This window comes from Choloepus didactylus, chromosome 11, assembly GCF_015220235.1.
Source record: "Choloepus didactylus isolate mChoDid1 chromosome 11, mChoDid1.pri, whole genome shotgun sequence".
Taxonomy (NCBI): Eukaryota; Metazoa; Chordata; class Mammalia; order Pilosa; family Megalonychidae; genus Choloepus; species Choloepus didactylus.
In genome coordinates this window covers 68,862,829-68,876,573 of record NC_051317.1, presented here as the reverse complement: position 1 = coordinate 68,876,573, position 13,745 = coordinate 68,862,829, and the positions used below count along the sequence as shown (strand labels likewise).

Here is a 13,745-nt window from a genome sequence, read left to right as displayed (position 1 = left end):
TGTATTGTGTCCCCCAAAATGCTATTATCTTTAATGCAATCTTGTGAGGGCAGACGTATGTCAATTAGATTGGAGTCCTCTGATTTAGTGTTTCCCTGGAGATGTGACTCAATCAACTGTGAGTGAAACGTTTGATTGGATAATTTCCATGGAGGTGTTACCCCACCCATTCAGGGTGTGTGTTAATTGGATCACTGGAGTTGTATAAAGGACTTTACAGACAGAAGGACCTCAGAGCAACTGCAAGTGATATTTTGAAGAGGAACTGCAGCTGAGAGACACATTTTGAAGACAGCCCTTGGAAGCTGACACTGACATTTTGGAGAAAGACATTTTGAAACCAGAACTCTGGAGCCGGTGCCAGCCATGTGCCTTCCCAGCTAACAGAGGTTTTCCAGACGCCATTGGCCATCTTCCAGTGAAGGTACCCTGCATTACCTTGGACACTTTATGGCCTTAAGACTGTAACTGTGTAACCAAATAAACCCCCTTTATAAAAGCCAATCCCTTTCTGGTATTTTGCAAAATGGCAGCATTAGCAAACCAGAACAATTATTATCATCGTCATCATCATCAACAGTTGTGAGCAGTTCTTGAGTCCCTGCCTAAAGTATTGCAGGGAAATAAAAGCTTAAACATGAGGGAAGGTCCTTTCTCCCAGGAAGCTCCCTCAGATTGGGATGGGATACACATAAAAGTGTTAAGCAGCTGCTCCTATCTCCTATGTAACCAAGAGCTCCAGGTGTGAGAGCAGATTGGCTGGCAAAAGTCAGACTGTTTGGCAGTCCCACTCCCCCACAGAGCTTCTGGAAATATGTGGGAGCATTTTTGGTTGTCACATTGACTGAGGGACTTACAGGCACTTAGTGAGTAAGGCCCAGGAATGCGAAACTTCCTGCAGTGCCTGGAACGGGCCCTCAAAATGAAGAATTTTCCTGTGCAAAATTGCAGCAACAACCCCATGGAGAAACATTGATCAACATCCACTGCAGCTCTGAATCTGAAATATCTAAAAATGAGTTTCCAACATAGAGATTTTATTTAATGATTTTATTTTGACCTGGCCCGAATGGCAAAATGATAACAATTGAAAGAAAAATGATTAAATCAGAGGGAAACACATAGTGAGGGCCAGGGAGAAATAATGGAAAAGAATTAACAATCCTTTCATCTTGCCTTATTTTTTACAGGTACTATGGCCAAGAATCTTGACTTTTGTGGTCCCTGCGGAATATACAGGAACTCTGGAATACCTGTTTAATATCATTAGAATTCTGATTATGGCAGAGGAGAGGAAGAAGCAGAATGCCAGAGAGTCAACAGCACTTGTCATCTCTACTGGAGCTGGTTTGTATATTGAAAAACGAAGAATAACATTTATCTTATGAAAGACTCATTTCCAGAAAGGCTACAGTGCATTGCTCTTATACCCGACCCCAATCTGAATTTTTCTAGCCCCCACAATGATAATTGTGAAAATTATTTTCTCTTTCTAGTGAAACTTCCCACACCACAGCAACTACTGGCCAGGCTTCTGGTGAGTGAATTACACAGCACCAAAGAGGGATAAAGTTAAACTGATAAAGATAATTCAGTTCCAAAAAAGTGCTGATAAAAATTAACTAGATACTCCAAGTGAAAATCAAAACCTAAAATAGCATAATAACTTCTCTGCGATGCTAATGATACTCATGAAGGTTTACTACTGGCAAGATTAGCTTCCCACTCTGAAATGCATGCTGAACTTCATTTAAAATTTTAAAATAAGCATAGACTGAATCTGATCCCATAAGTACCTTCAAACAAATTCCACTTCTATTGTTTGGATTACCCTTTCCTCTCTATTTGACCACATTTGTATCATTTGCTCAAGCATTATTTTCACAGGCCCTTATCTGCTACCTTCCTTTTATTTTTAGTTGATGTCTTCCTTGCGTTTTTTTTTTCACCTTTATCCTCAGAAAAAAAGTTGGGGGATGGATGGTCTAAATATTAGATCTGCTCTAGAATAAGTGAGAATAGACTCTGATGATTTGTTAAAAGATTATCCAGTGTAGGAATCAAGGGAATCCAGAACATTGGTTAAAAGGAAAAGGTAGGTGAGCTTTTTAATTGCCCTTGAAACTGATTAGCATTTTCTCTTCCATTCTTTAGGTAATATCTGTGCTCGCCGGTTTAGGGACTTTACGTGGGGTTGGTGCAATAGGACTTTTGAAGATCTTGCCCGAGATCATCCACCCAAAATTGGTAGACCTTTGGAATACACGTTTACCAGAGCTCCTGCAGCCTCTGGAAGGTACAAGAGAGTGGGGTCAGGTCTTTATCCAAGGAGGCAAGAGCACGAAGAAATAAGACATCACTTCTCTGCCTAAGCTCTTATTGTTCATGTTAGGCAATAAAAACAGTGCACTTGGTATGCAAGGTAGACAGCTATATTTTTCTTGACTCTTTATGTTCTATTCCTCTACAAAAAACTCATAGTACAAGAGCTAGTGGGTAATAATGTTAATAATAACTTGCACATTGGCTCTGGTCTTTTTCTTATATCTAGAAAGTTGTCTGGTTTTGGCATTGTTCTAGAGAGTTGTTATTACTGATTCATATTAGAATACTTAAAATATGGACATTTCAATAGATAATGCTGAAGTTAGCAAAAATCCTAGGTTGCATCATAGATTGAAGACCGTCTGTCCATCTGACTAGCACTTCAAAGCTGCCAGCATAGCAAACGTCAGCTGAAATACCCCTCCTGTGTAAGGAGGGAGCTTGATATGGAACTCCAGCATCCACTGGGGATCTGGTGAGGGAAAGTTGTGTCTTGATTTTTTTGCAGTTATTGCATCAATTTCTGTTTCTAGGAAGGAACCCTAGTATCGTGCTATGGGAAACCATGCTGCTTCAGGTAAGGGTGGCTCCTTGACTAATTGTTGATGGTGGTGTGATGAAATCAGGTAAAGTCACTTATCATAACTAAAAAGAACTATATTCCAAAGGGCTATAACATTTCCTCTTCTTGGGAAAAGGACTGGAATGTTAGAAGTAGTTGATTAAGGATTATGCTCTTTAAATCACTAAGTTGAGCAACGATCTTTAGTCTTTGATTTGATTAAGAGTTTAAGACAAAAAAAGAGTTTAAGACACTTTTGAAGATTTCACTTATTAATATTTCTCTTGGTGTCTTTCTTAAATCTTCTCTAATTTTCAGAGTTCTTCTCTCCTTGCAACTGCATTCTTTTACTATTCATATAAGGAAACATGCTCCTTAATACAACTCCATTTCCTGCTTTGTTTGTTTCTCACTGTCTTTTTCCTGATATTTAAAAATCAAAGGCCACAATGTGCCACATTTCCAGAAAGGAATCTCTTCTCTCAACCATAAACTTTATACACCTTTACAACAACTAAACAGTGCCACAGACAAAGCCAGATCCCAGAAATGGTAAATGCAGACAGGAGTTGGACATTGGCTTTATAAAGATATCAGGAGCCTACAGAAGGTCAAGGAGCCCATGGGCAGGGAATTTTACTATAGCAGGGCTTCAGTTCATAAACCATCTACATAAGAATTACCTTTGGCTCCTTTAAAATGTCAGTTTCATTCACCTCCACATAACACCTTCACCTTCCATCTCCCTCCTTCCAGAATCTGAATCCCTGGGAGTGATACCTGAGAACTGACATATTTAAAAGACTCTACAAGTGATTCTTATCAATATAAAATTTGAAAACAACTGCTCTACTCTCCTGACCCTCAATTCTAGGATCCACCTCCCTCTTATATTCTGGCTTTCTCCTCCCTTGCTCAAAATCCCTGCCTTATTTTCCCCTGCTAGCATTTTTAAATAACTGCTTTTACTAAGAAGAAAGTTTCTTTCTTTACCAGGAAGACTTAAGAACAGTTCTTTTACTTCTTCCAATCTTGGGTATATTTCTAGCCTTCTTTTGTCAAAAGTGTCTGCAAGAATCTTCTTCCATTAAACTTCAAAGGCTGTTAAATTCTTAAGAGAATGCATACAATGCCTTTCATTAGCCTTAACACTAAGTGTTGTTTTTGAAACTTAAAGCAGAGAAAATATGGGAAAAATAATAGATTTTAGAAACTGCAATAGATTTTGTCCTTCAAAGCACAAAAACACCCCTTCATGTACTGTTTGATGAAGAAGGACATGGGTTCAGACAACTGAGTGTGGCTCTGGCTTGAACAATTGGTGAAGCCAAGAGTATTTAGTTACTAGCATTGAAGTTGGCTGAAATGTGCTCATACATCTAACTGGTTCTTCAAGAACTTTAGCTGTTTATTCCAAAAATCATCCTCCTTTTATTTTCAGTATGTTTTAAAACAAATATCATTGACACATAGTTTTTCCAAATCTATCAAAACTTGAAAAATTTTACCTTCAATCTAAGTTTTAGATTGATTAGTTTCTATTTTAAGTCTTTTAGCTATTTTTATTAGAGAGAGGAAAAAAAGACCAGTGCTTACATAGAGTTATTTCCGCATTCTGTGTGTCTTTTTCTTAACAGGAATTCAGAACGTATCAGAAAATATTGTTTTAAATAAATTAAGAGGAAAAAATTCCAAAGGACCAGTTATTTTATGGAGAAATGGAATAATCTCATTTAATATATGTTTGTAGTTTTAAAAGATAAGGTAGCAAAAAAGTACCATGAAAGCTCAGTAGTGACATTTATATCTAACTTCTACTTCCTACTACAGTTGCTCAAAGAATCTTTATGGAAGATCAGTGACACGGCCTGGACTATTCAACTGAGTAAGGATTTCAGCCAGCAAATGGGCAGTTATAGCAACACCTCCATTGAAAAGGTTGGTTATTCAGCTAAGAAATCTTAGCATTTACCGTATGGCCCAAAATGATGGCTCAAGCTCCATCTTGTCTGTTCTGCAACCAAAAGGAGGGAGGACTAGTTATAAAAAGGGGCTCCCTCCTTTTAAGGCCACTTCCTGAAAGTTGTATACCACTTTTCTTTACATCACATTTGGCCAAAATTTAGTGATAGGTCCACATGTGTCTATAAAGAAGTATAGTATTTAGAAGATATCAATGTGCCCGACTAAAATTAAGGGGCTCTATTCCAGGGGAGGAAGAATAATGGATATTGGAAGGCAAATAGCAGTTTCTGCCTCAGCACTGATTTAATGTCAGCTTATATTAAAAACAATCTACCAAAATTTAACAAAACTTAGAGCTAAAAGAATCCTGAAACAGTCAGTTCTTCCATTCCTCCATCTCCAAATGGTCTTTACTTAACCCTGCACATTGTAGCCATCCATTCCAAACGGAATTTGAATCCAGTTTCTATTGCTTACTACATATGTAGCCTTGGGTAAGTTACTTAAAATTTCTGGACCCTCAGTGTCCTCATCTATAAAATAAAAGCCATACTTAACTCTGGGGGTTGTTGTGTTAGGAGGGTTTAATGAAATAAAATATATCAAGTCAATAGTGGCATGCCTGGCCCAAGGCATAAGTTCAATTTTAAAAAATAGCTTATATCACAGTCATTACTATGGTAATATAATTCCTAATTTTATTTCTCTGGAAAAACATTTCCTAAGTTTCATCAGTTCCAGTGTTAAGCATCTTTTTCCACAGATTATTTGTTATCAACTTTCAACTGTACTCATATATAATTTTCAAAATTCCCCTCACTGGTTGATTCTCTAATTTTGCACAAAGTACTGAATCTCAAATAGGTTTGCCAAGCCTACAAACAAACCCAGTGGGAGGATTTGGTGAGCAGTGCCTGAACTTGTTAATCACATGAACTAGCCCTAGGCATTTCATGTAATACCATTCATCCAACAGCTTCCAGACCCAAAGATTACTCCAAAGAGCTTCCTAACTGGCTCTCAACTCTTTACACAGAACACCATGAAAGTAAGAGTGTATCAATTAGTTTTTGCTGCATAGCAAACTACCCCAAACCTAGTTACTTAAAGTAACAACCACCTATTTAGCTCACAGTTTTGCAGGTTGGCAGTTTGCGTTCTAATCTCCACTTGACTCACTCAGGTTGACAGGGAGCTGGCTGGTCTAGGATGGTCTCAACTGGGAAAGCTTTTTTTTTTTTTTTTGTGGTCTCTCATCCTCCAGCAGTCTAGCTTAGGCTTGCTTTCGTGGGTAGCCATAAAGTATGCAACTGCACTCCAGGTCTAGACTCAGAACTGGCACATTTTCATTTGCACCACATTCTGTTGTCCAAAAAAGCCACAGGGCCAGCTCAGATTCAAGGACTGAGAAAAAAGACTCCTCTGTTTGGTGGAAGGAGTAAAGTCCCACAGCTGGGCAGGGGTAGGATAGAAAAGTTATGGCTGCATATGCACTGTACAAACTCTTTTCCTAATGCCAGGTTCCTGGTTTCTGGTATTCCATGCCAAGTTCCAAAGCAGGAATATGCCGTACACTGAATCTGACCAAAATCAGCAGAGAAGCAACAATTCAGCAGCACTGGGAGGCACATAAGTCCTCTTGGAATCCATTTTTTCTGTAGCACAGACTTTTCCAGACTCCTACTTAGCTCTTCCTGCAAGGTAGAGTTAAATAGACTATGCCAACTTTGCCCCAAATGACTATTTACTTCGGTTGTATGCAGTTTTCCTCATTATAATTTCATTATCATATGGTAGGGGTAGTTTTCCTGGACAACCAAGAGTGGAGCAACTGCTGCCTAGTCGGATTCTCATTCTGATGGAGGCTCCTTTCACTTCTGTAGTTGAGATATAATAGCAGCCACTCCACCTATTTCATCACGTTTTTATACCCCTTGTCTCAAGTCATGCTGATCTCCATACATTCTCCTGAATATATGAATTTAACTCTTCTTCTGCTTCTACTAGTCTTTCCTTTCCTCTGAGCCATAGATTCCACTCTGAGCAATAATAACCTCACAATAGCTACAATCTTTTGAGTGCTACAGAATCCTTGGAGTGGGCCTCCAACTGCCAGAATTCTGTCCTTGTATGTATCAAGATGAAGATTCTAAATAAAGAGATGCCAATCTGGTTTTATATAGCTGTAAATGATTTGAGTCTTAGAAAACAAATCAGGGCTTCCTGGTCTTACTTTTCTAGCTAAATGGCAGCTACCTCCTCTTGTGAATTTCTTCCTCACATCTTACCTCCACAAGGATGTAGCTAGACATATAAACACATAAATATATATGTATATACATCCAGGCATGTACTGTGGTATTCAAACATAAGGCCACTCCTGGGCTCCCCCACCTCCCCAGGCACAGCTTTAAATCGTGTATGGCTTCTAGTGAAAGAGAACAGGAAAGCCATGTCCTATTTGAAGAAGGTCTTCCTCTATCCTGATACTACAAAGTAAAGAGGATAGGGCTGGCATAATGAATCCAACATTGTCACCATTTCTAAGGGATGTGGGAGTCACAGACTGATTCCCCACATGCTCTCTCACCACTGTTCCTCCATTGAGAGCTTTCCCTTCCTGATTCACTCCGAGTTCCTTACTGAATACTTAGTAAGTACTTACTCCTTAGGTGACTGGTCCTTGGCCCCTGACACCGTTCCAACCACACCTCTGGCCAAGTCACCCTACACCTGGGAGAGAGATTACAGTAGAGCTTACTAAGTACTTTTTTTCAAAACTATAATAGGTGAAATCACCTAAACTATAAACAAAGATAATGTATGTTGGAAGTGGAGACTATCTGATGATGTGATCTTTAAAAAAAAACAACCCGATTCTCTTTGAGTTTTAGTCAAATAAGCATTTACTGAGTATTTGTTAGCGATAAGGACTGTACACTAGAAATAATAATAAGCCCCTCTGCTACCAAGAACTCACAGTTTGAGCATAAATACAAACAAGAAAATTTAAAAATTACAGTCTGGAGTGAAAGGCATTATAGTGGTGGGCCTAAGACATAAAAGGAATGCAGTGGAGGAGCAGAGGTGAAGGGCCGAGACTGGGGAAAAAGAGACCCTTACAAGAAGAGATGATGCTTGAGGTGAACTGTTGTTAAGTAATTATTAAGTTACCCAATTTCTGTCCTTCAGATAACTGTTCTTTCCATTTTTCAACAATGTTGCTGTCCAGTATTTAACATCCTATTATTTATCTTTTGTTTTCCAGAAGTTCCTTTGGAAAGCCTTGGGGACCACCTTAGCATGCTGCCAAGATACAGACTTTGTAAGCTCACAGGTTAAAGAGTTCCTAATTGCTCCCACCCAACTTGGTGATCAGCGACAGGTGAAACCCCTTTCTCTTAATATCCTCTTATGATGATGATGATTCATCCCATCCACAATGCCTCCCACAGGTCTTATGATGATATTTTATCTATCCAGAATTGTCCATGGATGTATTTGGAATCATCCAACAGAATTTTTCAGAAAAATGAGGCTTTACTGTTTAAATATCCATATTACATTATTTAGCCAAGCTTGTAAAAAGGTTGAAAAATGATTTTCTTAACAAGAGTTATTTTAATATACTTTGAACTTGGCTTTATAACTTAGAATATCTCTGTAAACATAAAAATCATTGAATTTACAAGCTGAAAATGACCTTATAGATTACTGGTTTTCAACCTAGAAAGAATGAAAGTAAAACTTGGAGAGCTTTTGGATAGAACCTTTCTTTATTCCCTACCTTAGCCTGGAGTGGAGAACATACGTGAAGGTGGAAGAGAGAATATGTGTTACAAAAAATAAAAAATTAAAAAAAATGGTTTTATACCACAAATATCATCAATAAAGACCACCTAGTATAAAAATAAATTATTGTAGTGTGTTCAGGAATTCTGAAATGTTTAGCATTCTTTCCCCCACACTGAGCGGCCACAAGCCGTTAGACTTTATTGAATTTTGAAACAGCCTTTATATTACTATTGTCTCTTTTTGCCTTGTCAGATACTCAGTTATCACTTAATGCTCTTGGCACTATTTCTAACACCATTTTTCCCGTCTAAAGTTGCTCTTTTAGTTCTGCTATGGGATAGAAAACAAAGTAAGTTTATTTTAGAGAGAAACATACAATTAGGTTTTCATTCAAAGTCTAAAGGTTTTGCAACATTTAAAAGATGAGTTGTGTGACATCTATTTCATCTTTTCAAGTTCTTTTCTTTACTTCATTTCTAATTTTTGAGGGTAACCCACACACTAGAATTGTTGGTAAATGACCTCTGGATAAGTAAAGTGTTGATACATAACTTTCTTAACCTCAGTGAGCTAATTGGCTTTCAATCTAAGCATGACTCCTTCATTCACATAATTCCAGAGCTCCAATTCTGGAGTCAGACTAACTGGATCCAAATCTTGTCGCCACAACACATTATCTGTATTCCTCAAGATCTTCCAAAGTAAAATAGGGGAAAACAGAATCCATCTGGAAGCTTCTATTCATGTACAATGGTTAGTGAGCAGTTTCAGGGGAGGGAAAGGTTGGGGATTGAGAATGCAACTTTGAGGCACTAGAGAGAGAAAAATAAACACTGCACAGATCTGAGGGCCTAATTGAGGTTGAAGCCATAAACTTCTACTGCCACCAGTTTTCACAGTGGTGTTACTTGTTTCCAGAAACAGTCAACAGATCAGATGTAGGGATAGGTGATAGGAGACTGAAGAGACAGATTTATCCAGGACTTGGGTTTTGCCAGACTTAAATGACAGAAGGACAATGTGACATAAATCAGAGTGGAAAAGTATGGGAGGAAGACAAGAAGTTAGGAAGATAAGTTGTAAAAGAGAAATACAGAGCATTATAGGGTGAGAATGCAAAGAGGTTAAAATATAAGACACAGAGGTTAGTCCATGACCAAGCGACACAGGGATGTCAGAAGCTTTTAACCAATTTTCCAAGCATCCTTTGGTGATGAAGGGCAGGTGACCTGGTATCTAAAAACTAAGAACAGTGCTAGTAGAGACTGTGGTGACAGTGGTCTGGGCTCTGGGCTCTGTGTTCTCATGGTAGCTGTGGCAGGATTAAGCAACCAAATTAAATATAACAGGATTCATGAACAAATTAAAGTATTGTGGTGAAATAAGCTTGGGGCAAGAGAAGTGGGAGGGGAGAATCTGGGCAAGGGGAAAATAACTTTAGACTATAGAAAAAAAGCTACCAGCTTCCAAAAATTTAACCATCTAAGATATTATAAAGTTAGCAGCAATGTGATCCTTTAAAAATGTCAGTCAACTCAAGCTCAAAAAATCTTCCATTGGCTTTCCCCAATATAAGACCAGAAGTCCAAAATCCTTAGCATGGCCTAAAGACACTACTGGAACCAATCCCCACTTCCTCTCTGACCTCATCTTGCACTGCTCGCCTCCACGATCTTTAGCTCCAGATGCTCCACCCCCTCAGTGGCCTCAGGGCCTTTGCACTTACCATCTCTCTGTTTGGAACACTCCTTCCCCATAGTCCAATGGCTCACTCCCTTGCTTATTTCAGAGCTCAGTTTCACCCTGTAGATGAGGTCTAATCTAACCAAGCTATTTTAATTTCAAACTCTCCTCAACCCTCACCAGCTCTTCCCCTTTCCCGTTTTTCTTCTCTCTATAGCACTTATCACCATCTGACTACATATGTCCAAGTTTACCGTACCGACGTGTTTACTTAATGTCATTTCCTGGTCGCTTTCCTTCACTTACCCTAGTTACATGCTCTGGAAGAACAGGGATTTTGGTGTGTTCTGTTTATTACTGTATTCCCAGAAGAGTGCTAGCACATTATAGATGCTAAATAAATATTTGTTGAATAAATGAAATATTAAACTCAAAATCCCATGCCTTTTCTGGTTTTAGGGAATAACTTCTATTTTAGGACACTGTGCTGAGAGCCACTTGGATGTCATTTTAAAAGTTCTCAAAACATTCCAAGATCAGGAAAAGTTTTTCGTGAATCGATGTAAGGTAAAAGGAATAATCTCCTCCTCCAAAGAGGCTGGTTATTGCAAGGGTAAAAGATATTGATTCCTTCAGGAATATGCTTTATCCAATTTATACTCACTCCTGTCCCAGGTCCTTATTTCAGGTCAGAACTGTCCAACCCCAGGAACTGTCCAAGCCATAGGATGACCAGCTGCATAAAAAGTCTACTCGAGTTTCTCTGTCACTAATACTGACCGGGAAAGTCATGACAGCCTCTGGGTGTGTCTATGTCTGTCCTTTATCAGCCTGAGTCTCTTGGGCAGCTTCCATTGTGTACCCTCTGTTTACCCTGAAGGAGAGGGATTTTGTAATTAAAAATTAACACAAGCCTTCTCATAGTTACCTCTATTAAAGGCTGATTGGTCATCACTGATGTCACTTAATTTGGTAAGCAATAGTACGTAAGTTTTAGACCCATTTTAATCATTACAATCCTGTTCCTTAACCTCTATATTGGCCCATGGAATTAGGAAAAAATATGAAAGAGAAAGGAACTCCTTGAGTCATATTTTCCATGTCTCCCTTTCCTGGTTTTCAGGGTCTTTTCTCTGGGAAAAGGAGCCTGAGCAAGACTGACATTATGGTGATCTATGGAGCCATGGCCCTCCATGCTCCCAAAAAGCAACTTCTCTCCAGGGTGGATCAAGACATTGTGTCCCAAGTGCTGTTTCTTTACAGCCAGTGCTGTCAGGTAACAGCCATCACAGGACTACCTCAATTTCCAGTCCAGGGTTCCCAATTGTTGAAAGGGGTCAGCTCTCAGGAATCTTCAGGATCAAAGAATTCTGCCCAGGCCAAGAGAAACATTGGAGCCAGCACATATGTGAGATGAGCACATATGAGAACATATGAGAAAAAAGCTACTATAATATAGGGACAGGTCATTTTTTTTCTTTCCTAAGGTCTTGAACAGTTTTCTGTCCTACCATCCTTATGATGTCTTCTCAGATCCATTGAGTCCATAGTGATCTCACCCTCATTTGAACATAAAACAATTACACCTTTCTACTTTTGGGGTGCCTGGCTTATTTCTTCCCTTTAATATTCCCTTTAGTGTTACTTAATGGTAATTGTTTAACCTTTCATATGGTAATATTTAAAAACAACCTAAAACAGTGCCTCACAAATATGTATTTTAAGTGAATTAAATGTACCATTCATCAGTCGTCTCAATCCATCTTGTGTTGTACTGTTTGTTCTCCCCTTCACATTCACTCCTCAAACATACCAGGAATGGAATTCAATTATCTGTTTATTTCTGTCCTCCATTCTCTTCATATCTTTATTATCATTTTTTTATTATGAACTCCAACATATGTACATAACAGTGACAACTTTCAAAGGATAATTCAACAAGAAGCTGGAGAGCAAATCTCAAAGAATGTCGTAGGTCACATTTCCACAACCTCAGCCACCTCCATTATTGTAAAACATATTATACATACAAAAAGGTGTTACCTTTTGATATACAGCTCGACAAGCAGTTATATAGGTAATCCCAAAAATTGTTATCGGTCACAGTTCCACAGTCCAAGTCCCCTCCCCACTATGCAACATAAGGTATATACAGAAAGGAGAAGATCCCCAAAGCACAATTCAATAAGAAGTCATAGAGCAAATCCCAAAGGATACTAAAGGCCACAGTTCCACAATGTCACCTACCTACCCCACCCCACCTCCAACCATTTCAACACCAGTAGGAATGGTGATTCAGTAAGTCAGGGGTGGAATCTGGAAATTTGTATTTCTAAATGTTTATGAATGATCCTTATCCATACCCATGTTTGGGGAGTTCTCATTGATTATGTGCATATTGGCTTCTCCCATTAGATTGTAAACACCTGTATACTAGAGATTATATCTTATACTCCTTTATCTTCTCTTCAGTGCTCTCCGTGAACCAGATGCTTGATAAATGTGTGCTCTTGACATTCATGTGGGGGGTGGGGGCAGTAAGGAAGGGGAGTCAGAGCTTACAATATTGTAGGTTTAAGTATATGCTAGTGGAAGGGTGCAGGGCAGTGATCCTCACACCTTAATTGTATCAGAATGACCTGGAGAGCTTGCCAAAAACAGAGATGCCTAATGAATCACAGTCATCAGGGATGGATTATGAAACCAGTTTTTAACAAGCTCCTCAGGGAGTGGTTCTAGTGCACCCAAAATTTGGTAATCAAGGATAAAAATTGAAAGTATAATAAAATATATTTTATGTTGCATTAATTTTTAGTCTACCATTGAGGGAAACTTCTACCAAAAAATGAAGAAGAAGGGTGACAAAGATGATTAAAATAGAGATGACTGAATACTTTAAGGGTACAGCCAATTCTGCTATAACACAGCCAATGTGTTCCAAAAAAATCACCATGCCATGCAAAATCTTTATGATGAAAACCACAAGGAGTATGACAAAAAATCGGATTTGGGACACAATACTCAAAACTTCCATCAGTGGCACATTTTAAAAAGATAGGAACCTAATTAAAAAAAAAAACACACACAGCACAGTTCGCATACATGTTAAGTAGTTAAGAGATGCATAAATATGGTACTTTGACTTGAAAAACCCCTGACATTTGCTTGTGGAAGAGGTCATTGGAAGAGTTTCAGCTTGTGGGTTGTGAAATGGTGGAAGGAGGGTTATCTGAAATCTAGGGACAGTTGTAATGCCAAATTTGAATGGGCGTGGCTAAACACGCAGTAAACTGGGGTTGCCGGTAGATATTTGAGTTGTACTTGCGTGCATTTTGTGTGTTTCTGAGTGACTCAGTTCAACTGCGTGCTTCTTTCTGCTCTCATGGATGAAATCACACATAAGCAAGCACAAAAT

The 13,745-nt window shown here is 38.7% G+C and overlaps 1 protein-coding gene across 1 annotated transcript in view; it reads left to right on the top strand.

The window, feature by feature from the left end:
- Window positions 1-13,745, top strand: part of MROH2B (maestro heat like repeat family member 2B) — a 61,397-nt gene that overhangs the window by 27,283 nt on the left and 20,369 nt on the right. Inside the window, exons 14-21 of the mRNA XM_037798943.1 lie at window positions 1,191-1,347; window positions 1,497-1,537; window positions 2,155-2,296; window positions 2,859-2,902; window positions 4,718-4,825; window positions 8,121-8,237; window positions 10,790-10,897; window positions 11,454-11,606. Coding sequence (XP_037654871.1) covers window positions 1,191-1,347; window positions 1,497-1,537; window positions 2,155-2,296; window positions 2,859-2,902; window positions 4,718-4,825; window positions 8,121-8,237; window positions 10,790-10,897; window positions 11,454-11,606 — 870 coding nt within the window. The remainder of the gene's footprint in view (window positions 1-1,190; window positions 1,348-1,496; window positions 1,538-2,154; window positions 2,297-2,858; window positions 2,903-4,717; window positions 4,826-8,120; window positions 8,238-10,789; window positions 10,898-11,453; window positions 11,607-13,745) is intronic.